Below are 27,752 nucleotides of genomic sequence, written 5' to 3'. Positions count from 1 at the left end.
TCCCATCAGATGTCAAAGAGATAAAGAATTACCTGACGTTCAGAAGACATCTTAAGGCAGCCCTGTTCAGGGAAGTTTTTAATATGTAATGCTGTACGGTTTTTAACACTGATTGGGAGCCGCCCAGAGTGGCTGGGGAAAACTCAGCCAGATGGGCGGGGTATAAATAATAAATTATTATTATTATTATTATTATTATTATTATTATTATTATTGGTTGTAAAACAGGTTTGGTCAGGAGAAGGTTAATGGTACCAGGAGTTCATCTGGAGATTATCTTGATGGCTGTGGCATCTTGATGGTGGTCAAGTACCCTCCTTTGTTAAGGAGATATTTCTTAATGGATGGGCTATTTTGGAAGGAGAGAGGCAGTTGAGAGTTGGGGCTTTGCCTCCCCGCCCCCCACAGCAGTGCTGGAAAAGATCCAGAGGCCTGATTTGCTCTTGCTAATTCATTGGGGATTCCCTTAGCAATCTGATGGGAGCAGTATCTGCTGAAGTTCATGCTGTGAACCTGTATATATGTAGAAGCAAAATCTTAAATGACATAAACAAAACCTGTCTCCAGTGACTATTCCAAGGAAACCAACCCTGAATCCTCTTGGCACTAGGAGGCTGGGCCACGCTTGACAACGTAATCTGACCTTTTGTTTGTCTCTGTTTTACCCCATACTCAGACCCCACCTGGCTCCCTAAGGGGCAAAAGTACATGTTGTTTCTATTAGTTGACCTTTGTTTCATATTTGCCCTATATTCTAAAGCAGGATATGCCACTGCCTCAATTTCACAGGCAAGGGGCTATAAATATACAGCCAAGTCTTGTGTTAGATTTTTTTAGAGAGAGAGTGAGCAGTGGACTTACAGACCGTAGATTCCATACGGCATCTTCTGGAAGGAGAAGGGCCTTTGACTTCTGCTGCTGCCATGTAAGATATATCCTACTACCGGGCATTTCCTGTGTTTATTCCTTGATTGTACTCCTGTTGTTTTATAAATCAACCCAAATGTTTATTTAATTAAATTGGCATAATCTGAGGAGGAGGGGCTCTTATTTCACCCCATGTTCTACTGCTGTACAATTAATAGCTCATAATTCCTGAAATATTACATCTCTGGGAAAGCCTTCTTGAACAAAAGCATTTTCAGTGAGCTGGGTGCCTGTCTAATTTCAGCTGGCAACTGATTCCAGAGGGTTGGAGCTGCAACACTAAATGTCTGATTTCTAGTCCAAACTAAGCCCACCTCTGGGTCATGCCATGTGGTCAGCAGTGCCCCAACGGGGGAAGGCAGTTGCTGGGTGAGGCAGTTCCTTATCTAATTATCTAATTACTGAGGACCCCCTATTTTTCAAAAGCCAAGCCATGGACCCTCACTTTTGAAAATTTTGATAACTATGATAGTTACCTCTGCAAAGCAGCGTTGGGTTAGCCCCTAATAAGCAAAGGATTTTAGGTATAATAAAAAAAAAAAACAGGCTAGGGCTGGTTTTCAACATCCTGATAAATTAGCAGCTAAACAGCATGATATTCCAATATATCACAATGTCTGAAATTGGAGATCAGGCATGGAGATGAGGGAAGAAGCAGCCATGGAGATCAGATTGGGGGGAGAGGAAGCGGAGTCACCTCCACCTCATGGTGTGAGTGGGAGGGGAGGGGGATTGGGGGGTGGCAGCCAGAGAAGATGCAGGCCACTGTGTCTGCTGCTGCTTTCCTGCGGACTAAGAAGAGCTGTTCCGCCCTGAAGTGAGGGTGATCAGTGTGAGTGAGGGGAAGGCAGCACCTCACAATGGGCTGCCCAGCTTTCCCTCACGCAAGGAGCGATGTATTGCTGCATATTGCCCTGTCAAAACCGTTACCGCATTGTGATTCAAAACTGATTTTGGCCAATATATTGAAAAACTGCACAGCGCTAAAACAGACCATAAAATTGTGATATCACCATGCAAAAATGATAAAAAAATTGGGGGGGGGGGGAGGGCAGGCAAGAGAACCACTGCCTTAGGTGACTGTCTGGTGCAAAGAGTCAGAACGGTCTCTGAAGTTTTCAAGTCTGTGGCTTCAGTAAATGAGCTGACCCAGAATGTTGGAAGAGAAGCTGCAGAAAGAAATTGAGACATTTTTAAGGGAAAATTGTGGAACAACATTCCCTGCTACCTGGCTAATTTGCTGACTTTTATTGCAGATAATATAATAAATATATGATTAAAAGTACAGTAATAAAGAGAGAAATAGTTATAAATAAGAATAATATAATAAATAATAATAATACTTCACTTAATAATCATTGAAAGATATGTCCATAAATGGGCATATTCTCCTATGGACAGAGAGCCACAGAAATAAAACAGACAGATGACTCAAGAGACCCAGAGGTGTCACAGGCAAGGTTTCCGAAACAGAATCTCAATCGCAAATAGCATATTTAAATTATGGATTGCAGTGTGCCTGTCAGAAGACACAAACTGCGCCCCTTCTGCCGTGACTCTTGCAGCGTAGGCATGCATGTGACTTGGCCTGGCCTGCCTGTCTTTGCACTGGCATCCGCAAAAGGGTACAGGCAGGGTCAGATGACACAGCCACACATTTAAAGGGAAAGCGGGTGATCCAGGAAGGATTAACAACAGAGCAGAAGCCACCGCAGGGGAAGTGGATGGTGGCTTTGGAAGGGGAAAAGATGCATGTTCAGGAAAAAGCAGGAACTGTCATCTTAAACAGTTTGGTTTATATCTGCAAGAAAAGAAAGGCAATTGAAATGTGGGAATGCCTCAGCTTTGGTGTGCCGGGAGAAGCGTGAGTATCCCTCTAAACTGATGCCATGCACACCCTCCAACCATCTCAGGATGATGACGGGCACAGGAGGAGCCGTCATCTGCAGCCAAGAGATAGAAAGAAAAAATAGATTCTAGGGCCCGCCCTAGCCAGATTCCTTTCTCACCCAGCAGCAGGCAAAATTCCCATGTAACAGAGGCAATCCTGCCACCAGCTGCCTCTGCCAGCATATTTAGGGCATCATTAAGGCTGCTCAAGTGTGATCAGACTTCTCCGGGAAATGTTTATGTGCAAATGTCACCTATTGTGCTCTTCTGCAGTTGCTGTTCCTTTCAAAGAGCCTCATGCAAGGGGACTCCCTAAGGATTGGGCCCCTTATAAATTAGTGCATTGGGTGCAGTTTGGATTTCTCACCTCCTATCAGACTCCACAATCTCTTAGAACAACCCTTCCCGATAATGTCAAAATGTTTTGTTCTGATTATATTTTCTGTTTGAAGTTTTTTCCTGGCAATTTTGAAAAACTCAGCCTTAATGCCAAACAAGAAGCAGCTGTGGATTCAGACCAAGTGAGTGCCCATATACCTAACGAGCCATCATGCATGGGACCAGGCAACTCCACAGCACAGACTCTTGGTGCAGCTCCAGTGCAGGCACCTACAGTGTAATTTATTGTTCACAAAATCATAACACACTTTCTGAATCAAGAGATGCTTGAAGAAGACCACCTGCAATTCTCAGTCAGCACTGAGCAACTGCTAGCAGAGAATGCAAATTAAAATTGATTTTCAATATGTGGTTATTGTACTAATCGGTTAATGGGCTATTGCTTTCTAATGAGAAATGGTCTGGTATCAGAGGACCACCTTACAGTGAATCAGATCAGGCCAGTAGTTCATTCAGTTGAAGGTCATCATTTTGAGCCAAACCCTGTTCTGACAAGGCTCGTAAGCAGCCTTTACCATGTCACAGGTACCCCCTGAGCATGTGCAGAGTGTGCACATGTTTATAAAACACCTTATCAAAGAGACCCCTTGGAGGGACAACTTTACCAGATGTACACATCCCCAGAGGTTGGCCAAGACTGGTCAGTACAAATGGCAATGCTCTTTGTCTTCATGACAACATTTACAGGTAGCAGAAGTAGTGCAAGAAAGATTTAATAGTGCCCTAAGTGAAAATGGACTTTCCAGATGTCTGGTTTTGGTTTCACATGGGTAAGAAGCGTGGGAAGGGAGACAAGAAGGAGGCATATATAAGGGACCCTGAGGGTCATCTAGTCCAACCCCCTGCAATGGAGGAATCTCAGCTGAAGCATCCATGACAGTTGGCCACCCAACCTCTGCTTAAAGACCTCCAAGGAAGGAGAGCCCACCACCTCACAATGAGTTTGTTCCACTGTTGAACAGTTCTTACCATCAGAAAGTTCTTCCTGATGTTTAGTCGGAATTTCCTTCTTGTAATTTGAAGCCATAGGTTCGGGCCAAACCTTCCAGAGCAGGAGAAAACAAGCTTGCTTCATCTTCCATGTGACAGTATTTGAAGATGGCTCTCATATCTCCTCTCTGTCTCCCCTTCTCCATGCTAAACATACCCAGCTCCCTCAACCATTCCTCATAAGGCTTGGTTTCCAGACCCTTCATCACCCTCCTCTGCACACGTTCCAGCGTGTCTAATTCCTTTTTAAATTGTGGTGCCCAGAACATCAAGTGTGGCCTGACCAAGGCAGAATAAAGCAGGACTATACTATTACTCCATATGCTAATTTATTGAGACATGCAAAGTACCAAGCCTTTATAATGCATTTCATTTCAGTTGGCATGGAATATCCTTTGACCTCCATTCATGGAAGCTGCCCATAAAAAAAAAGAACTGTGCGTATGCAAATTTGTGGAATTGCAAATGAGCCTTCCACCTTTTCCCTCATCCATTCTCAAGATGGCAATTAATGCTGGGACATTTCCTTCAGGGTGACCTAGTTTTAATTCTCTCTGCATTACTTCCGGATTATCTTCCTGGAGCTTTTTTTCTATTGGGAGTAGGTTGAATCAAAACACACCATTTGGGACAGGCAATATAAAATCCTCATGTTTACCAATCTATAGGTTATTTCCCCCCAAATGCCAGCATAGATAAGTGTCATTAACTTTATCCATATCCAGTTTCCATCTGTGGCATTTAGAGGGAAAGGAGAAACTACCTCTTTCCCATGACTCTCCTTGATGTCATCGGTTCAATGGAAATTCCTGCCTGGCCCTCCCTTAATCTCAGCTCCACAGCTGTTGCAAACCACACTGAATTTTCCTCCAGGAACAGAAGGTGTCTGTGTTGCTGGGTTTTCACGGGTGGCCCAAGACTCTTACACTGGAGTGGTTGTTCTTTTTGGAGGAGGGTGTGGTTGCTATTGGTTTTTTTAAATATTTTAGGTCTTGTTGTGATTTATGTGCAAATTGTTCAGTTTGCTTGTGTGTTAATGTTTGATTTATTGCTTATGACTACTTTTGCTATAACGGATACAGGTGGCGCTGTGGTCTAAACCACTGCTCGATCAGAAGGTCAGCGGTTCGAATCCCCTTGACAGGGTGAGCTCCCGTTGCTCGGTCCCTGCTCCTGCCAACCTAGCAGTCTGAAAGCACGTCAAAGTGCAAGTAGATAAATAGGTACCGCTCCGGTGGGAAGGTAAATTGTTTTTCTGTGCGCTGCTCTGGTTTCACCAGAAGCAGCTTTGTCATGCAGGCCACATGACCCAGAAAAACTGTCTGTGGACAAACGCCGGACAAACGCTGGCTCCCTCAGCCAGTAAAGCAAGATGAGTACCGTAACCCAAAGTTGTTCTCAACTGGACTTGACCGTCAGGGGTCCTCCAGCCCATTCTTGTAGGCACCAGGGGTGAGCAGCAAACTTCAGGCTCATGGGTCCTACTCCTGCTCTTGGTTTATTAGGATGCCAGTCAATGTCAAAGTCCAGCAAACGGTGTCAGGGGAAGGGCAACATGTGCCTAGAATTAAGGAACAAGATACTTCTTAGCATTTGCTCAGCCCAGGGGTGTGTTTTTATCACAAGATCTAAACTTACAGTCCAGTCCCAGACAAAACTCCACTCCTGGTTTTCCCAATAAACTTTCTTCATCACAAAAAAAAAAAACCACACACACACAAAAAAACCTGTCAGGGGTCCTTTACCTTTTTTTTTACTTTTGCTATGTTGTGGTTATGGGTCTTCTTCCATGTTGTAAGCCGCCTTGAGCATGGTTTTAACAGTGGAAAGGCAGCATACAAATAAATTTATGTGTGCATGTATGTATGCATTTTGCTGTCTGAGGCAGAATGGTGCCCCCTCCTTGTCAAGTTGCAAAATACCCCCAAACATGCATGAAACTGTTTCTAAGAGGAGATTTTGCATTTAAGACATGGGCCTCCCAGAGAGAGAACATTAAATTGCGCAACAATGAATTCTTGTGCCCATGGAACATTCTGGGTACCATTACTGTTGAATAAAAGCTGTAGGGTCCCCCCCTCCCGCCCAGATCTCTCTTTCTGGCCAAGTATTGTGAGGTTTGTGCTGTAAATATTAAAACAAAAACTAGGAGAGATCAGCTGACAGAGCCTTTTACTCCATTATTGTGCTTTGAAAATGTATCAACAGACTTGCAAATAACTCTACACAATTAAACAATAAATTTTATGCTTGCCTCTGGAAGGCACCCAACTTTGATAGTTTATTTAAACAAAGAAATCTGCTCTCTTTGCCCAACTCTGTGAGAATAAAAAGCCCTCTGGCAAGCACCTTTTCTTTTGGTGTGCAAACAGCCTCCAGCAGAAAGAGGGAAAAGAAGTATTTTCTCAGGAGATAAGATGATAGCAGGGCTCAGAAAGGAATGGGGACAGGGATGGAAGGCCAGCAACTGCCCTGAGGTCTGGTCCTGGGGGTTCCCTCTGTGTGAGAATGTCTTTTATATCCTTTAAGTCTATGTACATATGCACTTTCTCCTATATGCAAACATTCTTTTTTTTAAAAAAAAAAATTATTAACAGGCCAATCACATCACATTATTCAAATCACATTAGTTCCAAATTATACAGCCAAATTTTAAATTTTGTTGAGGATACCCATACATCAAGCTCCGCACAAGTCCAAAATTCCGGATAAGTCCAGGCTTCACTTATTTTACTGCTTTAAATAGACAGTTCTATCCAGTTCAATAGGGACGCAGGTGGCGCTGTGGGTTAAAGCTTCAGCGCCTAGGACTTGCCGATCGAAAGGTCGGCAGTTCGAATCCCTGCGGCGGGGTGCGCTCCCGCTGCTCGGTCCCAGCGCCTGCCAACCTAGCAGTTCGAAAGCACCTCCGGGTGCAAGTAGATAAATAGGGACCGCTTACCAGCGGGAAGGTAAACGGCGTTTCCGTGTGCGGCTCTGGCTCGCCAGAGCAGCGATGTCACGCTGGCCACGTGACGCTGGCCACGTGACCCGGAAGTGTCTCCGGACAGCGCTGGCCCCTGGCCTCTTGAGTGAGATGGGCGCACAACCCCAGAGTCTGTCAAGACTGGCCCGTACGGGCAGGGGTACCTTTACCTTTACTTATCCAGTTCAATCCAGATAGTCCTTTATTACTTTCTTTCTCATCTTGTTGTTATCATATATTCCTTTCTTTGCGATCTCTGATGATTCTCACAAGCAGACTGAAAATATACGCAAACATTCTGCACTCTCTTACTCGGCCATTACTATATCTCGTGTTAGACCTTGTTGTGCACGTGATATGTGCATGTAATGGTTACCTTGCTGAACATTAGCAAGTAGCAGGTTGGAACAGACAGCCAATTTTTGCTATGGAAGGCAGCATCTAATGTAGCACCACTAGGACCTGTTCATAAAGGAAAGCTTTGCTCTTTTGTGTGCATCTTATTGCATGCAGTGGGGCAATTGTGTCTCCCAAACTCATTATTTTCCTGTTTCAGGTAGGTGATTGATTCAGGAAAATGATACAGTTGGGGAAATGTTGTGGGGTGACAAGAAATGTGCTTTTTCGCACACCAGACCTTTGTGACAATGGAGTCTGGTGCAAGTGAGAAAAATCACACCCCATTTCCCCCCCAGTTGAAACCTATTTTAAGGGGAATGCAATCAGGAAAATGTGAGAGAGGACAAAGTCACCTTGCACCAGAAATCTTGGTATGTCAAGCATCATATTAATGTTGCTAAAATCACCAAAGAGTGCGTTTCATGCTGCTCTCTGGTTGCGCCTGCATAACGCACCACAGCTGGAAAGATCAGGGGTCTCAAATACTTCCCAACAAAAAAACATTGTATTCACTGATTCTACACTATGTCTTCATTTGTGAATAGCTGCAGCTGTTAGCAAAGAAGGAATATTAGGTAGAAAGGGGTTGCGGAGGGGGTGAAGAACAAATGTTGTATGTTGCCAAGTGAGTCTGAGAGCATGAGAATAGGAAGGAAAGAACCAATGGATTATTTTAGAATTATACCCTAGTGGGCCTTGCAGAGACTTCACTTTTGCACCACGACAACTTTGCTTCCTGTTAACATCTGCCAAATCATTCACTACAGTTTCCTCCTCCTTCAAGCTATATTTTCAGTTCTTGCAGTCATTTAAAAACAGAAACGCACATGGGTAATTCCAGTCATTTGTAAACTTTCTGGAATCGCTACCTTCTCCAGGCTTTCCCTCTCTTTCCAGCTGTGTATGAGCCTCTCCATCTTGTCCTGAAATAACCCTGTCATTCCTGCCCTGGCCTACCCACGTACACAACACTGCTAGCACCTGTCAATCTCACCACAGCGTAGGCCCTCTTGCTTCCAGGCTGCTGCTCCTCCCCCCTTGAGATTTCTGCCAGTGCCTCTCTCAACTGCTTTCTGCAATTTTGGGCCTCCCCTCAGACTTCTCTGCTATTTTTGCCTTTGGAAACTGCAGCTCTGCTGGTCTTCCTCAGCCCTGAACAGGGATGTCCTGCCAGTACTCTCTTCTTGACAAGTTTGAGTAAAAGAAATTAAACTATTTTGGCCTTTTTCTCTGTCTGCTGCATGATTAGCACCCTTCCAGCAGCCTCCTTGCTTCTGCTCTCAGCTGGTGTGGCTTTCCGTGTCAAGAGGCCCAGCAAACTTGTGCAGAAATGCCACCCTGAGTTTCCAAGAGTTGTTTGCAATTTTAAATTGTAACTAAACTATACCCAGAATAGTTTGGATTCAAAGGGTTGCCTAGGGAATTCCTGAGAGATGAAAGTCCTGTGGGTGTTTATTTCCCTGAAGCCTGCTGTGTCCTCCTTCCCTGGCCTACCCAACAAGAGACGCACCCTGGTTTCCGGCCCCAGCAAATTTCCCAGAAGACTGGTTTCAGTGCTACAGGCCCAGCCAGGTTTTGGATTACACGTGGATCTAGTTCACGCAACCAGCAGATGAGGTAGTAAACCACTTTCTGGACTTGCACAGCTTCAGACTGACTACAAGTAAGGGATAAAATGACTAGATACTCCTCTGTAGGTTTGCTGGGAGGAAATACAGTGGTACCTCGGGTTAAGAACTTAATTTGTTCCGGAGGTCCGTTCTTAACCTGAAGCACCACTTTAGCTAATGAGGCCTTCCGCTGCTGCTGCTGCTGCTGCTGCTGCACAATTTCTGTTCTCATTCTGAAGCAAAGTTCTTAACCTGAAGCACTATTTCTTCTGGGTTAGTAGAGCCTGTAACCTGAAGCGTCTGTAACCTGCAACCTCTGTAACCCGAGGTACCACTGTACCTACATATAGAAAACTAGATGTCAGAGAGAAAGGTGTCTAGCCTTCTTCCTGACATGCTAGTTTTCTGTGTGTGTGGATTTCTGTGTGCAGGTTGAAGCATTCAGTCATGTGATCGCATGCCCCTACGATCTGAGAAGTAGAAGGGAGAGAATTAGATAACTGCGATCTGTACAATCAAGAAAAGGTCATAGCTTGCCACTAGAGATTTCTTCATCATCTTAGTATGTGTGTGAAATGATGACCAAGTCAGATACACCACAAGAGATAAGCGTATAGCTTATGGCATGACTTAAGGGTATTCCTTTCTGGCTTTGTCCCTAGTTGTCCCTGTTTCCATGACAACATTGATCAGGAAAAACTGAGCTTGTGGCAAAGATGCTGAATTGGAGCAGCTTCTGAGTTGGAGTGAACAAGGAGGCCTGAAGGACTGAGAAAATGAGACAATAACGTCACGTCTCCCTCGTAAGCACCCCTCTCTGGCCGCATTTAGGAAGTGCTGCAACAACATAATCTCTCTTTTGCTCTGTGGTTTCCTTTCAGCTTCCTGAGAGCTTGAAAGGAAGGAGCACTCTTCCCATATGTGGAGAAATGTATATAACCCTAAGTACTCAAAACTATGAAGATAAAAGTATGCAATTGTCAACATAACACGTTCTGCAAAATATGTGAGTGGTGTTTTTCTTAAGGATCTGGAATATTGGTTCCAGTTCTCTCAACATCAATACTGAGCCAGGGAGCTATTGTAAATGTTCAAAAAAAATGCTAAATTTGACAATTGACACTACCTCAGGTTTTGTGGATCTTTGAAGTGGATCACTGTGGCGCAATCCATAACAAAAAAAAAATTTTGTTCTCCCACTGCATGCCTTAGAAGCAAAGTCAGAGCTGTTCTCAGGAATGTGATTTGGAAAGCTGTTGAATGGGAGGGGAATCATTTTTTTTTTACTTTTGAAATTGAGTTTCTGAACGTTGCTGGAGTGTTCAGAAGCAATCAGTCTGCATAGTCTACAATAATTCTATAGTTTATCTAGAACATTATTGAATGCTTTCTCTCAATCAGCTATTAGGGAGATGAAGGAGGCTTCCTCAGGCAGCAGCTTCTGGTCCAGTTAAAGCCCCCAAGTTTAGTTATTGAATGTATTATGATACTTTTATAGCTGGGCTGGGGATTTTATTCTGAGCTGCATAGGCCGAAATGCCCTAGCCTGCCTCTGCTAGAGATGAGCTCAAACAAAATACTCCTGCATCGCAGGAGGCTGGACTAGATGATCCTTGGGGTTCCTTCCAACTCTACAATTCTAGGATTCTGTGCCAGAAAGGAGAATATGATATATAAACTGCAGAATCAAAGCAGCTGCAAATTTGCTGGTTTCATCTCCCCTTAGTTTTAACAATCTTTGATTAATCATCCTTTATCTCTTTTATGGTGGCCCCAATGCCAAAGGAGTGACAAAAATTAGGCCTACTAAAACTGCACAAAACGGGGAGCAACCTTTTGAGTTTTCCAGGGGCAAAATAAACAAAAAAATTATAAATGAAAATGGATCCAGGCTAAATCTGAGGCTGGGACCATTTTAATAGTATCAGTTCCGTAATAGCAATTCCTTAGTGCTCAGGAACTGTGGGAACCCTGGCCCGGCATAATTGGGGAACGTTTGAATGTCTTCCCGGGTTTTTCTCTTCTGTCTCTGATTCTCTCCCTCTCCCCCCCCCCCCTATTTCTTGCCGAAGCCCAGAATGAGAACTCCCAACTCTGTCTGGAGGGTTTTCGCATTCGAAATCCGGGAATGCTCCCTCCTGGCCGACATTGCTGGGCTTTGGGGCGTCTCTGAAACAGAGAAAAAAAAGTCCTCCGCCAGATGCGCGCACACCCAGATGCAGCGACGTCGCTCCCGCGGGACTGGACCAGGGCGGGGGTTGTCCCGCCCCCCGCCCGCCCGAAGCTTGAAATAGACCCGCGCCCCGGCCGGCCCCAAGGAGAGCAGCCAGCAGCCAGCAGCGAGGCGGGCGGGTTCGCGCAGCAGGAAGCGACGTGAGGCAGAGGCGGCGCCGCCGCAGCAGCAGCAGCAGCAGCAGCAGCGGCGGGCGAGGCGCGTGGCGGCTGCGCATCCCGGGAGCAGCGGCGCGGCGCCGGCACTTTCTTCTGTGACGGGCGCGGAGCGGAGGGTTTGGCGGCATGGAGAGCAAGAAGGTGAGCGCGATGCCTCGGCGCATCTCTGGGGCGTCGGCGTGGGGGGCTTCGGAGACGGGCGGCAGCGGAAAGGGGGCAGGAGGCGAGCCGGGCTGCAGGCCGGCCGGAAAGCCCTCGAAACGGGAATGGGGAAATGGGAGCTGGTGCTTCGCCGGCTTGGGGATGGAGCGGCCTGGGAAGACGCGCCGAAGACCCGCTCCTCCCCACCTCTCGCAGCGCAAATGAATGACTAGCCTCGGCCGGTTCTGAGTCTCAAAAGAAGAGGCATTCTCCATCATCTCCGGTGCTGAGTGCTCGGCGCCACATATTTGGGGCGGCCGTTCTGTGCCGCTTTCCCGCCTGGCCGGGGCCGGGTGAGGACGGGCTTCCCGGAAAGATCCCTGGCGGAGATGTGCTTTCGTCAGAGCATTTGGGATGCAGGCGGTGGCCGCTGGCTGCTGCCTGATCCAGGAGGGCGCTCTTAGAGAGCGTCTCTGCCAAGGTCGTTGAGAGGATGGCAAAGACGTGGCCCACTTGGATGCAACAAGTGCTGCCCCTTGGAATACTGCTCATTGCCCGAGGGGAGCTTGAACGCCGCTAGTAAAATGCGGAGGCGGAAGACCAGAGCGTGGGGAAGGGAGGGAGCATGCATGTGCCTGGAGTTGGTGTGGGTTCCAGCGTGAGGCTGCCAGGCCTCCCCACCCCCACCCCGAAGTGCAGGGCTGCCTTCTGGACAGACACTGCAGAGGGCAAATACTGTTAGATAGTAGCAACACAATTATGCTGGGTGGACAGCAGAGGAGATGTTTTTAGACAAATGTTTCTCATGGAATTGCCAAGGCCTCTGCTGTCCTATGACTTTGCAGTAAGATAAGGAAGCAGCAGAAACCCCACAGTGAAGTAATCCAGATTGTTGCATTTAAGGGCTGCCACAGGACACTCTTGAGATGTCAGCCAATTCAGAGGAAAGCAGAGCTGTAGAAGGAGAAAAGTGAGGCTGCCTAAGGGAGCCTGGCCTGTAGGGAGGGGTGGGGGTGCACGTGCACACACTCACGTACATACATGCATGCATGCATGCTGTACATGATTGAACAGAGGACTGGAAGTAGAAGCCTCAGCCCCTTACCATTACTTTGTCTTGTGGCTAGTCTCGGCTGATGTAGTCCTGTGATTCAGTGTGGGCTGGTAGACAGGAAGTCCTTGATTCAAGACAGGGAGCTGGCCTTATGCAAGCTGGGGCTTCCCATCTGCAAGAGAGATGGGGTAATGACACAGCTTACATTTCTAATGGTGATGGTTACAGAGAGATGGGAAGGGCTTTCAACACTGGAAAAAGTGCCATATCAGTTGCAATAATCATTTGACTGTTTGCTGGGAGATCTTAACCCTTCACAGCCAGCTTTGGGGTATTTACGTACTCTACATGTTTTTGTGTCTCATGTTTCCCTTTGCATTAAAAGGGCTACTGAGAGGCTACCTAGCCATAAAGGCAGGATATCTGTGTGCCAGGATCCCATCACTACCAAAATTTGTGGAAAACGGGGTGGGGAGATTTAAAGCACAGAAGCTGTAGACAGGTGGGGCCAGGGTGGTTTTTTGGTTGTTGTTTTTTTGGTGGAGATGCTGGGGGGATGAAGTGGGGCAAGGGTGTTGAATCTCTTCGCCACCTTCACTGTATTCTCCAGAGCAAACCTCTCTCCAAAATGGGGATGCCTGACCCATGACAGATTCAGGAAATCTGTTTTGGGAGCACATGAAGTGATGACGTGCACTTGAGGTTTGTTACAAGTTGGGACGCAGATATATTCGGGTGGGATATACAGGTTTCAGGGGCTCCCACTGGACTGGGCCCACACATTCTGCTGTGCTGTGTCTCACCTAGTGGCACAAAAGTGGGGTCATGCAGTACCTGTAAGTAGATGGGCACACTTTAAAGGCCTGTGCCCACATATATATACAGATGTGCAGATATGCATCACCGCTGCCCCTCCACAGCATCCGATCTTTTGTCTCAGATTTCAGCCCCAGAAAGCCTGGGAGAATTCTCCAGTGCTCTCGTCATGTGGTCTGGATCAGAATCCGTGCCTTAATAAAAAACAGTCACAAATATCAAATCACACATCAAATTAAAACAGCCCTCCGAGGGATTGTGCAAGTTGTAGAAGCTTGACAGTAACAGGGAGGGACAGGGAGGTCATCTTTTTATATCTTTTCCAGTAACTACCCCCCCCCCAACTGCCTGGGGCCTTTCCTGTGGCAATTCCAGTGCATGTGCTGGAGGAAGGGCTAAATTGTCTGATCTGTGGGAGATTAATGTTTTAATTTTCTTCCAATCCTGGATAAGGTAAGGAAGAAAGGCTAACAAATCCATTAGCCTGCTTTCCTTTGTCCTTCAGCAGAAGCATATTCAGGAAATCCTCAAGGAAGAACTTGTGTGTTGTGTGTCTGATTTGCTTTTTACCCTTTAAGTGCTTGAATGTTTTCTCCCAGACACAAGCTTCACCAGCTGTTGCCTAGGGGGGAGTCAGCCATTTTGAGGAGTTAACATTTGCAGACAGCCATCAATTCAACAATTTCCCACAAGTGTCTTTTTATTATTCTTCCTTTAAAAAAACATTTGTGGTGACTTAGCAGTGTGTAATGAAGAGCTGAATGAGAAATATAAACGCTCTTGGATTAGAATTTTTCTGTTGGGGTAATGGTTCTCTGTATTTCCTGCGCTTTTTTTGTAGTGTCTACAAGTTGCATTATTTCCCAAGGAGAATGGATAACTTGGAAATCATTTCTCATTTTTACTCATTGATTTCTAAGAAACCTTGGATTGAGATTGCTGCTTGTTTGCATGGGAAGCCAACTGGGAAAATGTGAATTAACTGTTTTCTCTCCTTCCCTTCTATTGCAGAAGATAACGTGCCCGCTTGTCACTGCTGTGTTTGTTGCTGTCATTGGATCTCTCCAGTTTGGGTACAACACGGGAGTCATCAATGCTCCTGCAGCGGTAAGACAATGTGCTGTGGGCTTTTAGGGGCTCCATCGCTGTCCTTTCCTCAAGTGGTGATCAGGAAGTTGAGGAAGCCGTGAAGGGTACAAGAAGCAGAGGGGAAATAAATCAAATCGTGGGGCACAGAAATGTAGTAGTGATGGAGACAGGGGAGATGAAACTCAAGAACAATTGACACCTGATGTATCCTTAACTATTGTGCGTATGAGGAAGAAATAAAAATAGGATACAGTCTCTCCGGGAAGGAAGAGTGGTCCGAATCCTCATGCCTAAATTCCACCAGCCACACAGGGATTCCTGGCTTGATATCTGGTAGTCCAGACAGACAAAGAATGTAAAGCATGGCTGTCACAGTGATGGTAGCGCTAAACCTGCAACCAAACCCCATATTTTGAGGTATTTCCGGTTCAAATTCCTCTGTAGCTGTTAACACCTTTCCAGAAAATGGACTTGTTGTGTGATAAATGTAATGGCCCTTCTTTTTGGTTGCATGGGATGCAAAGGTTTCCCCTCAAGAAAGCAATTCTGTTAGGGGGATATCAATTTTCCTAGCAACCTGTTATTGCTGACCATTGCCTGAAAGTGGTCTCATAAGTACCAGTCATGCCCATGGAATCAGCACGGCTCATCCTGTGAAGAAAATCTGGGAAAAACTACAGATTACAACTCATTGCCTGTTTTCTGACCCGGCCTTGAGGAAGGGGGAAATTCACAATTTACAAGGGGCGTCATAATGTAAAAGCTGGGTAAGCAGCTCAGTTGGTGGAGCAGGAGACTCTTAATCTCAGGGTTGTGGGTTCCAGGCCCATGTTGGGCAAAAGATTCCTGCATTCCAGGGGGTTGGACTAGAAGACCCTTGTGGTCCCTCCCAAACCTATATTGCACACATACGTGCGCACACACACACACACACACGTTAGGTGTTTCTGCCCTGCCCTTCAGATTCCCAGGACAGCTTCCAAGAAAATTGGCAAAACTATCAAAAATACACAGAGACAATATACTAAGTGCAGCAAAATCAGCAACATCCCTGCTCTAGGATGGCCAAAACATAAAAACAGCCATACCAGGATTGTTAGTGCTATAAAGAGAGTTTTATTGCAGTCGGATGACTGAGGTGGGGACAGTGGGAGAAGAGCAGATTTGATGCTTAGAACTGGGGTAAGATTAAATTATTAACCTCCCAGGGACACACATCTTTGGGGATTTTTATTTACAGTATTCCACTCATATCCCACCTTTCCTTCCAAGGAGCTCAAGGGGCAGAGATGGCTCTCCCTCTCATTTAACCCTCACAACCACCCTGGGAGGTAGGCTAGAGGCAGTGACTGGCATCCAAGGTCACTCAGTGAGCGTCATGGCCTAGTGGTGATTTGAATCTGGGTCTCCCAGGTCCAAGTCCCGACACCCTCAGCGTGACCCTGGTTGGAGGGGGAAGGAAGGTAGCCTGTAATAAATGGAGGACCACCAGCTGCTGAGTCACAGTGAGGGCACATTGCTTGAAGGAAGAAAGGCAGGGAGGGAGGGAGGGAGGGCGGGCCTGGCGCACAGTGCAGGGCTGAGAGATGCTCTAGTTTCCCTTAAGATTCTCTTCTACTTCAGCCCCCACCTCTGGCTCCAATCCTGTATGTAACTTTCACCCCCCTTCCCCTTACAGTTATAATTCTTACCCATCTTTTCTCGATCTTCATATTTTCAATCTTCATGCAGTAGTAGAGCAAGTAAGACACCTCAGAATTGCACCATTAGATTAAGAGAGAGAAGCGGGGAAGTGTGTGGGTTTGGGTTTTTACAAAATGAATGACTCACTTGTACCATGCGCACCCGAGATCTGAAAATGCAGAAACCACAGGCATCTGTTCTTGCGCTCATGCTTAAGGTCCTGCTGCCACCTGGTGGCAGTGCAGAAGATGGCTGCCTCCTGTCCACTGACCCTGCTGCTCTCTTTCCTCATGTTGACTTGAACCTTTTGCACCTGAACACTTTTTCAAATATGTGAAAGGGTGGGTGGGTGGGTTTATTGTGGCTTTAGTAGTTGTGAGTGCAGAAGATGGAATTTAAGCAGACACAGCTATTACCTCCTTTCATGTCTGACTGTATCAGCCAAAAGCCTCTTCTCTTTACAGGAGCCGTGCATGTATTAGAATGTAGATTTGTATGACTCTTATTAATTAAACATCTGTTTAATTCAGTGGATTGAAAGATAGGTCCAATATTATGTGATAAAATATACCTGTTTAAAGCTATAAGCCAATGCACTCTTACCTTTGAGAAGCATTTGAGAACTGCTTGCTTGAGATTTGCCATGCCTCAAAAGGAGGAGGCAGTGTCTCCACTCCCCATTTCTTAACTTTTCTAGAATAGTTTTCACTCTTTCTACCTCCAGGGGACATTTTACACGTTGAATTACCTGCAACAGATTTCCTGTACATGCACACTCCGTATTGGCCTGACCTATGGCAAGGAGCACGGGGCTTTCAGGAAAGCTTGTCTGCCATTGTGTATTTTCTCGCGGAGTAATTCCTGATTTAAACTTCCAGTAAAGCCAAGGTTCCTTCCTCACTGTTGGAACCTGGAACCATAAAAGTATTTCTCCTGTCTTGAACCAGATTCACTTAAACATCTTTAGAAAAGTATTTAACTTTTATACCACTCTATTCTATATATCAAGAAGCTTATCTTTTGATTTCTGTTCTCACCTCATTCCTTTAATACAATTCCAAAGTTTTCTTAACACAATTTCCCTGGTATGTGGTTGTATCTCAATACCTATGGAGTGTTTTTTCTTCTCTCACACACAGGTTATCAAAGAATTTTTTAATGATTCATGGGTAGAGCGGTCAGGTGCCCCGATGTCCGAACCACTGCTAACCTCTCTATGGGCACTCTCCGTGTCAATTTTCTCAGTAGGAGGGATGCTTGGCTCTTTCTCTGTTGGACTTTTCGTCAACCGATTTGGCAGGTACGTTGGGGGAGCATTCTGGACTACAGAGCAGTTTCCGCCTCCATTTTGAAGAACAAGAAGGGATAAGAGGAAATTATCTCCAGTACAGAATGGACAGAGAATTCAATTCCATAATGATCATTGTGTCACACTTTGGGGGAATGCCTAGTATGAAAGTACTAAGAAGGCAACTTGCCCTACCAGAAAGCAAATATGCTTTGGGTGCCATTAAGGACAACAAATTGCACAGGCAGAAGGGAACAATGGAGCCCAATCCACCAGGAAGAGCTGCACAAGCCCCCTCGAAACCAGTCTGCTTTGTTCTCCAGTGTGGTTTCTTTGCACATGAGAATGTCCCAGTGATGGATTATGACCCATATTAATTAGGGGTGCATGGTGCCACTTGGATTTTCTGTTTAAATAAGTAACACCACTTTGGGCATATTTATATGGAAAAGCGGTATATAAATTGAAATAATGATAAGATTTTTCCCCTCCTGTGCAGGCGAAACTCTATGTTGCTGGTGAATATTTTGCCCATTTCAGGAGGCATTTTGATGGGCTTCTCCCGAATGGCAAACGCTTTGGAAATGTTTATTGCTGGCCGGCTTGTTGTTGGTATCTACTGTGGCCTCTGCACTGGCTTTGTGCCCATGTATATCAGTGAGGTCTCCCCCACTGCCTTGCGAGGAGCTTTTGGCACACTGAATCAGCTGGGTATTGTCGTGGGCATCCTGGTGGCGCAGGTAAGAATGATTACAAAGCCACGCAGCTAAGTGGTTCATTGGTATTGCTGGAAGGGGGTTAATGACCAGGTCCCAACTCTGTGCCCCTGGGAGTAATCCCTGTTGAGGACCGTGGACTTAATTCTAAATTAAACATGCATAAGATGGGTTCAGTTGGCTACTTGGAAAATAGTTTATGGCTAGTTGATAAGGCTGCTGGCAGGGACTGTCTTGTTTTGTTATTGACCTCATGTAAGTTACTCTGGGGGGACGCAGGTGGTGCTGTGGTCTAAACCACAGAGCCGAGGGCTTGCCGATTAGAAGGTTTGCAGTTTGAACTCCCTTGACGGGGTGAGCTCCCGTTGATCAGTCCCTGCTGCTGCCCACCTAGTAGTTCGAAAGTGTATAAAAGTGCAAGTAGATAAATAGGCGGGAAGGTAAGCAGTGTTTTTGTGCGCTGCTCTGGTTTCGCCATGTGGTCATGCTGGCCACATGACCCAGAAAAACTGTCTGCAGACAAATGTCTGCTCCCTCGGCCAGTAAAGCAAGGTGAGTGTCGCAACCCCAGAGCCATTCACGACTGGACTTAACTGTCAGGGGTCCTTTACTTTTTAAAAGTTACTCTGGGAGCTTTTTTCAGATTAAAGCTGAATGTGCTTAAAGTAAATGAATGAGGATTCATTCAGGAAAGGGGATGCTACATTACAAAGAATGTTCTTCCTATCATTGAAACCTGGGTGGAGTTCTGTAGAGGCGGGCTAGGGATCATCAAGAAACTACAATTCCGCTTGGGAAAAATCCATGCTTCTTTATGGGAAGCCATAGATTGTTATAAAACGTCTAGTTATGCTGCCCGTAACTTTCAGTTTATGGGAATATAGCTCATAAGTGTTTTGTCTTGTCTTTCTCTCCACCAACTGCCACAATCAGGTCTTTGGCCTAGATGTCATCCTGGGAACTAAAACTCTCTGGCCATTGCTGGTAGGATTAACCGTTGTCCCAGCCGTCTTTCAGTGTGCAGCACTGCCATTCTGTCCTGAGAGCCCACGATTCCTGCTGATCAACAGGATGGAGGAAGAGAAAGCGCATGCAGGTAACCCACCGAGTAATGAAGCGATCCAATCCCTTGGCTTGCAGCAGCGTAGCCTCTTCATTATCCTTATGGGTAGCTCATAGGACAATCTACTCCCTTCCAGAAGGTATAAGCGGAATTGCAACTTAACAGGCCACACACTACCATCACCTTTCTTGTGTACGTTCCATGATGTTCTGTCCGCACTATTGGCCATACATAGCTACGAAGTATAGAAGAAGGTATCCCCTACTTGAGCAGCCATTTTTTTTAAAATGTCATTTTATTGATTAAATGCTGGTTACTGAGGCAGCATGATTTTAAAACTGATTTTCAAAATCAGCACTATGATGCTTTTTCATCTGAGCGCTACTGCATAAATAATTGTAATTTTTAAAAGAATTAGCCAAAAAGATTAGTAAAACATTAAAATGGGAGCCATTGGAAAGATAATAGGTTCACCTGCTAAACTGTCAGTACCCACATCAAAATCACACCTCTAGAAGGTAGCATCAAGAACCACTAACACCTGCCGCGATTGCTGTATTGTTAGATTCTTTTCTCTAATTATCATATTTTCTGAGAAATATCTGATTGAGAAAACACAATGAAAACATAGAAGCATGGAAATCCTGGCTGGCCCTTTCAATTCCTCTTTGTCTTGTCTTCTCCAAAACTTGAACTGGACTCAATCAAGTTGTTTTGTGGGTTGTGTGAATGGTATCTGTTTCACAGAGGGACTTAAGAAACCCAGAATATTCCTGGGTCTTGCCATAAGGTTTGCTTCTGTGCCAGTACCTGCCTGCAGTGGGAAAATGCAGAAACATGAGTAGAAAGGGGAAAGTCTGAGTGTTACCCATAGGATTTCTTTGGGAATTCCCTCCTGGATCTGTGAGGGTATCAACTTGCCTCATAGATGAATGGAAGCATCTCCAGGTGTGGGAGATCTCCACCTAATTGCAGTCGTTGACATGTTATAGCAGGCATGGCCAAACTTGGCCCTCCAGCTGCTTTGGGACTCCCATCATCCCTAGCTAACATGACCAGTGGTCAGGGATGATGGGAATTGTAGTCCCAAATCAGCTGGAGGGCCAAGTTTGGCCATGCCTGTGTTATATATATCTCTCAATGTACATGAGAGAACAGTGCCATGAGCAAGAGAAACTGTTCCCTACTGAGAATTTGAATTTAGCCAATGGGGAAGGCAACAAGGAAAAGTGGAGAGAGAGTCAAGAGGCAGCTAGAGATCTGTATTTGTGAGCAAATACAGTTAAAAATACTTTGATTTTGTTAAAGTTGGTGATGAGGATTAATGGGTTAGACCAAAGGCCAGTTAACCTCATGAGTTGAGCAGAAGATTAGACTAGGGAGCTGGCTTCATTGTCATGAAGAAGTGAACTCTCAGGGTAGGATGACATTATCACTGTCAGCGTTGTGCATAATTCAGATGTTTGATTCCTCCTGCCAGTTCTCCAGAAGCTCCGTGGAACCCAAGATGTGTCGAGTGATATTCAGGAGATGAAAGAAGAGAGCGCCAAGATGTCTCAAGAGAAGAAAGTGACCATTCCGGAGCTCTTCCGTTCCCCCAGCTACCGCCAGGCCATCCTCATTGCCATTGTGCTTCAGCTCTCCCAGCAGCTGTCCGGCATCAATGCAGTAGGTTACCTTCTTCTTCCATTCCCTGAGTGTTTTTCTCTTGCAGCCAAATACTTTTGTCATGCAGAAGGAGGCGGCCATGTTCTAAATTGCTGGCCTTGTGGATGGGCCAGTTCCTGTTGGAACTCATATTTGAAGCAGAGAATAGTGATTATGGGCTTGTAGGAGAACCTTAGTCACAGTAACTGAGGCCCCAGTCACTGGATATAAAAGTAGGAACAGCTGCAATCTACGTGAAAGGACTGTTATGAGGCTTAAAGATAGCAGGGAATTTTGTTGCCTGCCCTCAATCTTAGCGACAGTTAAGCAATGCAGTGGTCAATCCTGCACACACTTACCTGGGCAGAATTCCCATTATACTCAGTGAGATTTGCTTCTGAGTCAATAGGCACCAGGCAAAAACGTTCCTTTATAACCAGGCCTTTGGTTGACATCCTATGCCCTTTTAAAATGTGGCTGTTTCTTTGGGGGGTGTTATTGGGTTGTTATATTTTGATTATATAGTGGTTTTTATGTTGACCTTTTCTGTGAACTACCCTGAGACCTCTGGGTATAGGGTGGCATATAAAATGAATAAATAATAATGAATAATAATAAGATAGACGTTGAATTTCCCTGCTTAGCATTAAGAACAAGGTGAGCTCCAGACACCAGCAGTGACAAATATTTATCTGCCTGTAGGTCTTTTACTATTCTACTGAGGTTTTTGAAGATGCTGGAGTGAAACAGGCAGTGTACGCTACCATTGGTGCCGGTGTGGTCAACACCATCTTTACAGTTGTATCAGTAAGTAGTCTTTGGCAACATGGCATTCATGTACTTTATAGCTGAGTCAAAGTCTCCCCTCTCCTTCCCTTTATATTTATCTTTAAATCTAGAACAATAGGGAGGGAGGTAAATATATGGCTAGAATTCAGGGTGGGTACTCAGTCCTGCAACCCTGTGCTTAATTGTTCTCCCCACTGGGCGACATTTTCTTTTCGAAACAGGGAGCGTTGCTTCCTTCTCCTTTCTTCTTTCCCGATTGTGTTGCCCTGAAGCCAGATCTTCCTGTGGGCAGGAGGCAGTTTCCTAGTTTGTCCCTGTCATGAGAGAGGATGGAATGCTGCTGCTGCTGCTGCTGCTGCTGCTACATGGGGAATAACAGGGTCACCCCTGTTTGCGTTCCTCCCCACCCCCTCAAGCACGGAAATGTTTCCCAGCTATAGAACAGCAAACTCTGAGGTGGCGTTTCTTGTCTTAACCAAAGTGACTTCAGACTTCAGTAGCAGTACTACTTTAGCTATGAGTTTTAATTCATTTCGTCAGTTGGCCTTTGTTCTCATGGGTTATCAAAGTAGAAAATGAAAAGGGTAGTTGTTTTTTATATATTTGAATGGTCTATCTTTATATATATTAAAAATGACTGGTAGTCTTTGCTTATCAAAGTGTTAGGGTACTGTTTCAGGGTTGGGGGATGGAGAAGAGATTTCAGTTAGGTTGGGATGCAAATTCCCAGGACACTTCACCAGCCTGATGGTTGTTATGATCATCATTCAATTACTAAAGGTAGTAAAGGTAAAGGTACCCCTGATCATTAGGTCCAGTCGCGGACAACTCTGGGGTTGTGCGCTCATCTTGCTCTATAGGCTGAGGGATCCGGCGTTTGTCCGCAGACAGCTTCCAGGTCATGTGGCCAGCATGACTAAGCCGCTTCTGGCGAACCAGAGCAGCGCACTGAAATGGTGTTTACCTTTCCGCCAGAGCGGTACCTATTTATCTACTTGCACTTTGACGTGCTTTTGAACTACTAGGTGGGCAGGAGCAGGGACCGAGCAATGGGAGCTCCCCCCATCGCGGGGATTCGAACTGCTGACCTTCTGATTGGCAAGCCCAAGGCTCTGTAGTTTAGACAAACTCTGAAGAGGAGGCGGCGCTTAAGTTTGGGGTGAGCACTTCCCACCAAAAGCAACATTTTATTTTTCTTTCCATTTTCCAGCTCTTCCTTGTAGAGCGTGCAGGCCGCAGAACACTCCATTTGATTGGCTTAGGAGGCATGGCCATCTGTGCTGTCCTCATGACTATTTCCTTGGCATTGAAGGTAAGCCGTCACCATCCCTGCTTCCTGGCGTGTCCGCAGTGTCTTTGGGGTCAAAACGGACCAGGCATACATGCAAGTGTAATGAAAAGAAAGGAAATGGCTTGCAGGTTGGAATCATTATAATAGTATTGCAGCTGATTTCTCACAGGCCAGGATGTACACTAGTCCACTAGCAAGCAAGGCAGCCACAACCAGATCACCCTTATTTTGGAGGTCATGGTTCCCCCCTCCCCTTGTTGTCCTCACAACATCCCAGAGGCTGAGAGGCAGTGACTGGCCCAAGGTCACCCAGTGAGCTTCGTGGCTGAGTGGGAGTTCAATCCCTGGTCTCCCAGGTCCTAGTCCAACCCTCTAACCATTGCTGGTTCTCATAGGGGTGCTAGCTGCGTATTTGCTTCAGGCTATTGCTTCTCACAGGGCTGGCTCAAAGGTTTTTTGCAGGGAGAAATTGCAGCTCGCCTGCACCTGGATTCAGATCTAGTCTTGAGTCGGGAAATCTGGCGGCTGGGTTTTTCTTTCTTAGCTTCAGGCCCCTTTCTGTAAAATATAAATGAAAATGAACCAGATACAGATACAGACTCTAAAATACTTTGCAAGGCAGAGGCATGCTTGCACTCTTCTGTCTCAAATTTGCTAACTTCTGTTAATTCTCTTTCTCTTTGTAACAGGGCATTGTATCCTGGATTGGCTACGTCAGCGTTGTTGCCACGTTAGCCTTTGTGGCTCTCTTCGAAATTGGCCCTGGCCCAATCCCCTGGTTCATTGTCTCTGAACTATTCAGCCAGGGGCCTCGTCCCGCAGCTGTGGCTGTAGCTGGGCTTTCCAACTGGACGTCCAATTTTCTTGTGGGCATGCTGTTTCCGATCCTAAAGGTAAGAGAGTTGCTTTGAGCAATGTATCACGATCTGTGTATTGGGTAGTTAACAGTATTGCCAAATCACAATGTCAGGCTCCTGTCCCAAGGAGTTCTCAGTCTAAAATCGAATAGAATGAGAAAGGTCAGAGGGCAAGCAAGGGCACTGAGAGGTGAAAATGAGCAAACAAGAGTTTGTCACACTTGAGAATAGTGGTTCAGAGGAGCTTTAATGAGTGGTTTGCTGGTGTGATAACATCTGGGAAAGTGTTTTTTTTGCAACTTCCAAGGATTAAAATAGGCTTGCATTGGCATGATCCAGTTGTGCAGGAGCCCCATGCAGAGCCTGGAATTTGGCCTATACATACTGCATGAATGGGAATGAGAGGGAGAGTGGAGAAAGAGGTTTCTAGATGCCCTGACCTGTCATCCCTTCTCCTATTGGTTGCTCAGTTAGCAGCCACACACACAGGTCAACTTGGGCCAAAGCTCTTTGCTTTTCTTGTGAACCCTCAAGTGGCCAAGTCCTCCTGGTCTGAAAAATGCCGCAATGGGAAGGCTTCCTGCCAAAGGGCATGTAACAGCCGCATCAGGGCATGATGTAGGAGAACTAGGGAGAAGCATATGCTACATGCAGAGGACTCTGATGATGGACCCCATAGCTATGTTTTTAATTTCAGGCCTGTGACCTTACTGAAGTATAACTCTTTCTCTTTTCTCCCTCGCAGAATGTCCTCAAACATTATGTTTTCCTCATCTTTGTTGGTTTCCTCATCTTCTTCTTCATCTTCACCTTCTTTAAAGTCCCTGAGACAAAAGGCCGGACTTTTGAAGAGATCTCCAGTGGCTTTGAAAGGAGAAGAGAGGATGGTATTCTTCCAGCAACCATGGAAAAGGGGCCAATGGTGGAACTGACTAGCATACAGCCCACTAAAGATGTTGCACCAAATATTTAACAATGTTCTGTTCTTGACACTTTCTCGGTTCTGAGGATAATCCTCACAGGGGGGAAGCAGAGATACTTTTTAAATTGCTGCTATTTCTTCATTTCCCCGTCAGCCTTTCCTTGTGTGCCAAGACTCTTGCCACATGCTAAAACAAGTTAAATGCAGGGAAACTTGCCTTGCTTACAGTGCTGGAAGGCAATACGGCTTTATCATTCTCCCTACATTGCTCCTTTCCCTGTCACTCATTCATAGAGACCTAAGAAATGGCTCCCTCCCCCGCCTCTATTTAATACATTCTCCTTGCATCATTACATGGGACTAGCCCTGAATAAGGGGATTCTGGTCATTCACAGCTTTGAAGTAAATTATTTTCCTGTAAGTGAACTGATGGCTTCTCCTATGGTCCTTCTCTTGCCAGAGTGTTTTCTACAGTGTGGATGTGGGGGAAGGCTGCCCAGAATTATTTAAATCATGGGTGTGCATGGGAAAGAGCTATTTATTTCATCAAATGGGAGTTTGCTTCATCTTCGGGGAATAGGGATAAAGAGAAAAGTCCCGCCCCCTTTTGTACTATTCGAGAAAAATTGTTTACTAGAGTTTATTTATTCCTGTGTCATTTTGCTTGTAAATATTTATTTTTATGTAAAATAGAAGGAAGTGTGGACTGGGAATCACTATGACTGTCAAAGCATTTTGGTGGTAGGCAGTGAAATACCAAAGAGGAAAAGGTCACTCTGTAGGTGGTGTACGGTCCTGCGGAGATTGTGCTTATCACTTTTTAAGGGTCTTTGTGCCGTTAGGAAAACTGAGCCTTGGAGAGAACAAGCCTGTAGTTCCATGGACGCTTCTGTGCTGGCCAGACTATTTGGTGAATGTGTTGAATACCTGTCGTTAAGTATTACTTGAACATTGTAATGATAAAGTAAAGAAGGCATTGCAACTTGATGGATTCAGTCATCCCATTTCCAGCTTATAGGCTGGAGGCCATTTCTTGTAGTGATTTTTTAAGACATGAATGAATGTCCTGTGGCTGCTAATGTGTGAACGTATTATTCAGGAAGGGGACATCAATGTCTTATTTCGAGACCCATCCAGTCTTTATAGACATCAGTATTTGTAGGGTCTCCTAATTTGCATTTGCAATATGAGAATTGAACCTTTCTGTGAGGGCAACCACCTCACACTCTGCACTAGTGAAAAGTGAAAAACCATCCCCAGCCATCTTTGGAGGCCTCTCTGTAGGTTCCCCTGCATTCCTCTTCTTTTCGAAGTAGACACAATTCTGTATCACATTTTCAAGCATATTAGGGTCCTGGAATTCACAGTGTCTCTTAAAGGCGTTGTGAAGTAGTAGGATGACATTGACCTACTGTTTCTTGTGGCAGTCATGATGGTTTAGTGGTTTGTTCTCTCTCGCCGTCTCTTTTTTTAAAAAGAGTAACACAACAGATGGTATTTATGAAATTGAAACGAAACTAGTTTCCCAAAATGTATTTTTGTAATTAATTATTTTATTATTAAATGAAGTATGTGGCAATTTATTGACAAGAAATAGCTTTGGGCTGCAGATGATAGAATGTAGGAATAGAGACTAAAGCTACTAAAACTGGATACTAAAAAGTTGTAACCCCATTTATCTGAAGAGCCTGAGATCTCAAATATTTGTTAGCCAGAACTAGGGCTTATTTTACTTGAGATTTCGCTAACTCTCGTCTTGCAGGGAATGTTCTGTTACAGGTACAGATATATGACGTAGTGCAATATGCTAGCATTATGTTTGTTTTAATTCATTCCACTTGAAGAGGAAGCCAGTATGTATTCATGATCTCTTTCCTGTTCATGCTCATTAACCCAGTGGGACAATGTCCATACTCAGTGACTGCATGGGAAGATGTCTACCCCATAATCTTAAACCAGTAGTAAAAATAACACTGTCTCCCTCACCTCTCCAGGGGAACCCTGGGAACTATTGCTTTGTGACATCATCCCTAGTATGATGTGGTCTTCCTTGGGGCATTGAACTCTGGGAGGTTTTGAAGGAAGTGAGTGTCTACTGTCTTGGGAGTACCTGTTACATTCTTAGCTTGGAAGAGCCTCACTTCCAGAACAACTGAAAAGAGATTGTCATAAACACTGGAAATTGTTACCATCCATTTATATTGATTATTGTGAATTATCTTCATGTTGCTTCTTTTTGCTGCTCTGCCTGTTACATAAAACTCTTGAGGGTAATGAGATGGTGGTTGCAGTAGGATGCCTCCAATCACCCTGAAGCAAGAGAGAGACTGACAGTCCCCAAACCTTCCCTCATGGCTTGAAACATTTGGCACCCAGTAAAGGCATGAATAGCCTGTTTTGACACAATCTCCTTGGGCTTCCAAGATGGATGGAAGCCTCTTTTTTGTGCAGCAGAAGAGGAGAGGCAGCTTCAAGTGTCAAGCATTGTGGTTACACTCTTTTAAAAATCCATAATTTCTTTACCCAAATATCTATCCCCTCACATCCACTCCCCATTTTTGGATCCTTTCTTTTTCTTTTTTTGAGTTCACACTTCTTTTTATTTTTTGACCTTCAGTCCCTGTCCCCCCAGCATCTCTTCCAAATGGGGTGGCAAAAGCATTCCTGACCTTGCATTCCACACTTCGTGCAATGCCTTGGGTTGAAATTGTGTAACTCACTTGTTCCTTTTTGTTTTCTGTACTGTGAATATTTCCAGTGGGTTTTATAATTTTTGTTATTGTGAATGTGTTGGATGTTTTTAAAATAAAAGGTTTCGGTGGAAA

At 45.3% G+C, this 27,752-nt stretch overlaps 2 protein-coding genes and 1 long non-coding RNA gene across 6 annotated transcripts in view; 1 reads left to right on the top strand and 2 right to left on the bottom strand.

Moving 5' to 3' along the window:
• Positions 1–800: 800 nt before the first annotated feature.
• On the top strand, positions 801–27,752 carry LOC310825156 (solute carrier family 2, facilitated glucose transporter member 3-like). 4 transcript variants are annotated; one of them, XM_083698344.1, is made up of 11 exons: positions 801–925; positions 9,843–10,186; positions 14,594–14,689; positions 17,494–17,654; positions 18,142–18,382; positions 19,292–19,454; positions 20,902–21,089; positions 21,771–21,875; positions 23,068–23,169; positions 23,838–24,041; positions 24,751–27,752. In XM_083698344.1, exons 4-11 carry the CDS (start codon positions 17,545–17,547, stop codon positions 24,976–24,978), a joined length of 1,341 nt encoding a protein of 446 aa, XP_083554470.1. In that variant the 5' UTR covers positions 801–925; positions 9,843–10,186; positions 14,594–14,689; positions 17,494–17,544; the 3' UTR covers positions 24,979–27,752. The 4 variants fall into 4 exon arrangements, with proteins under 4 accessions (XP_083554470.1, XP_083554469.1, XP_083554468.1 ...); XM_083698343.1 differs by having other exon boundaries at positions 808–925; positions 9,843–9,983; XM_083698341.1 differs by lacking the exons at positions 801–925; positions 9,843–10,186 and adding exons at positions 11,496–11,742; positions 11,792–11,907 and having other exon boundaries at positions 11,977–14,689.
• On the bottom strand, positions 952–5,171 carry LOC310825224. Its single transcript, XR_014555172.1, has 3 exons — positions 4,186–5,171; positions 2,276–2,728; positions 952–2,096 (listed from the first exon to the last, which is right to left on the bottom strand). It is a non-coding gene; the product is annotated as an uncharacterized lncRNA (long non-coding RNA).
• Positions 23,556–27,752, bottom strand: part of ABLIM2 (actin binding LIM protein family member 2) — a 71,073-nt gene continuing 66,876 nt past the window's right edge. The window contains exon 15 of the mRNA XM_083698298.1: positions 23,556–23,706. Coding sequence (XP_083554424.1) covers positions 23,571–23,706 — 136 coding nt within the window. The 3' untranslated portion in view covers positions 23,556–23,570. The remainder of the gene's footprint in view (positions 23,707–27,752) is intronic.

The sequence above is a fragment of the Podarcis gaigeae genome (genome assembly GCF_964106915.1).
Source record: "Podarcis gaigeae genome assembly, chromosome: 9".
Classification (NCBI taxonomy): domain Eukaryota; kingdom Metazoa; phylum Chordata; class Lepidosauria; order Squamata; family Lacertidae; genus Podarcis; species Podarcis gaigeae.
The sequence above is the reverse complement of the archived record's forward strand: the minus strand, read 5'-3'. Positions and strand labels throughout refer to the sequence as shown.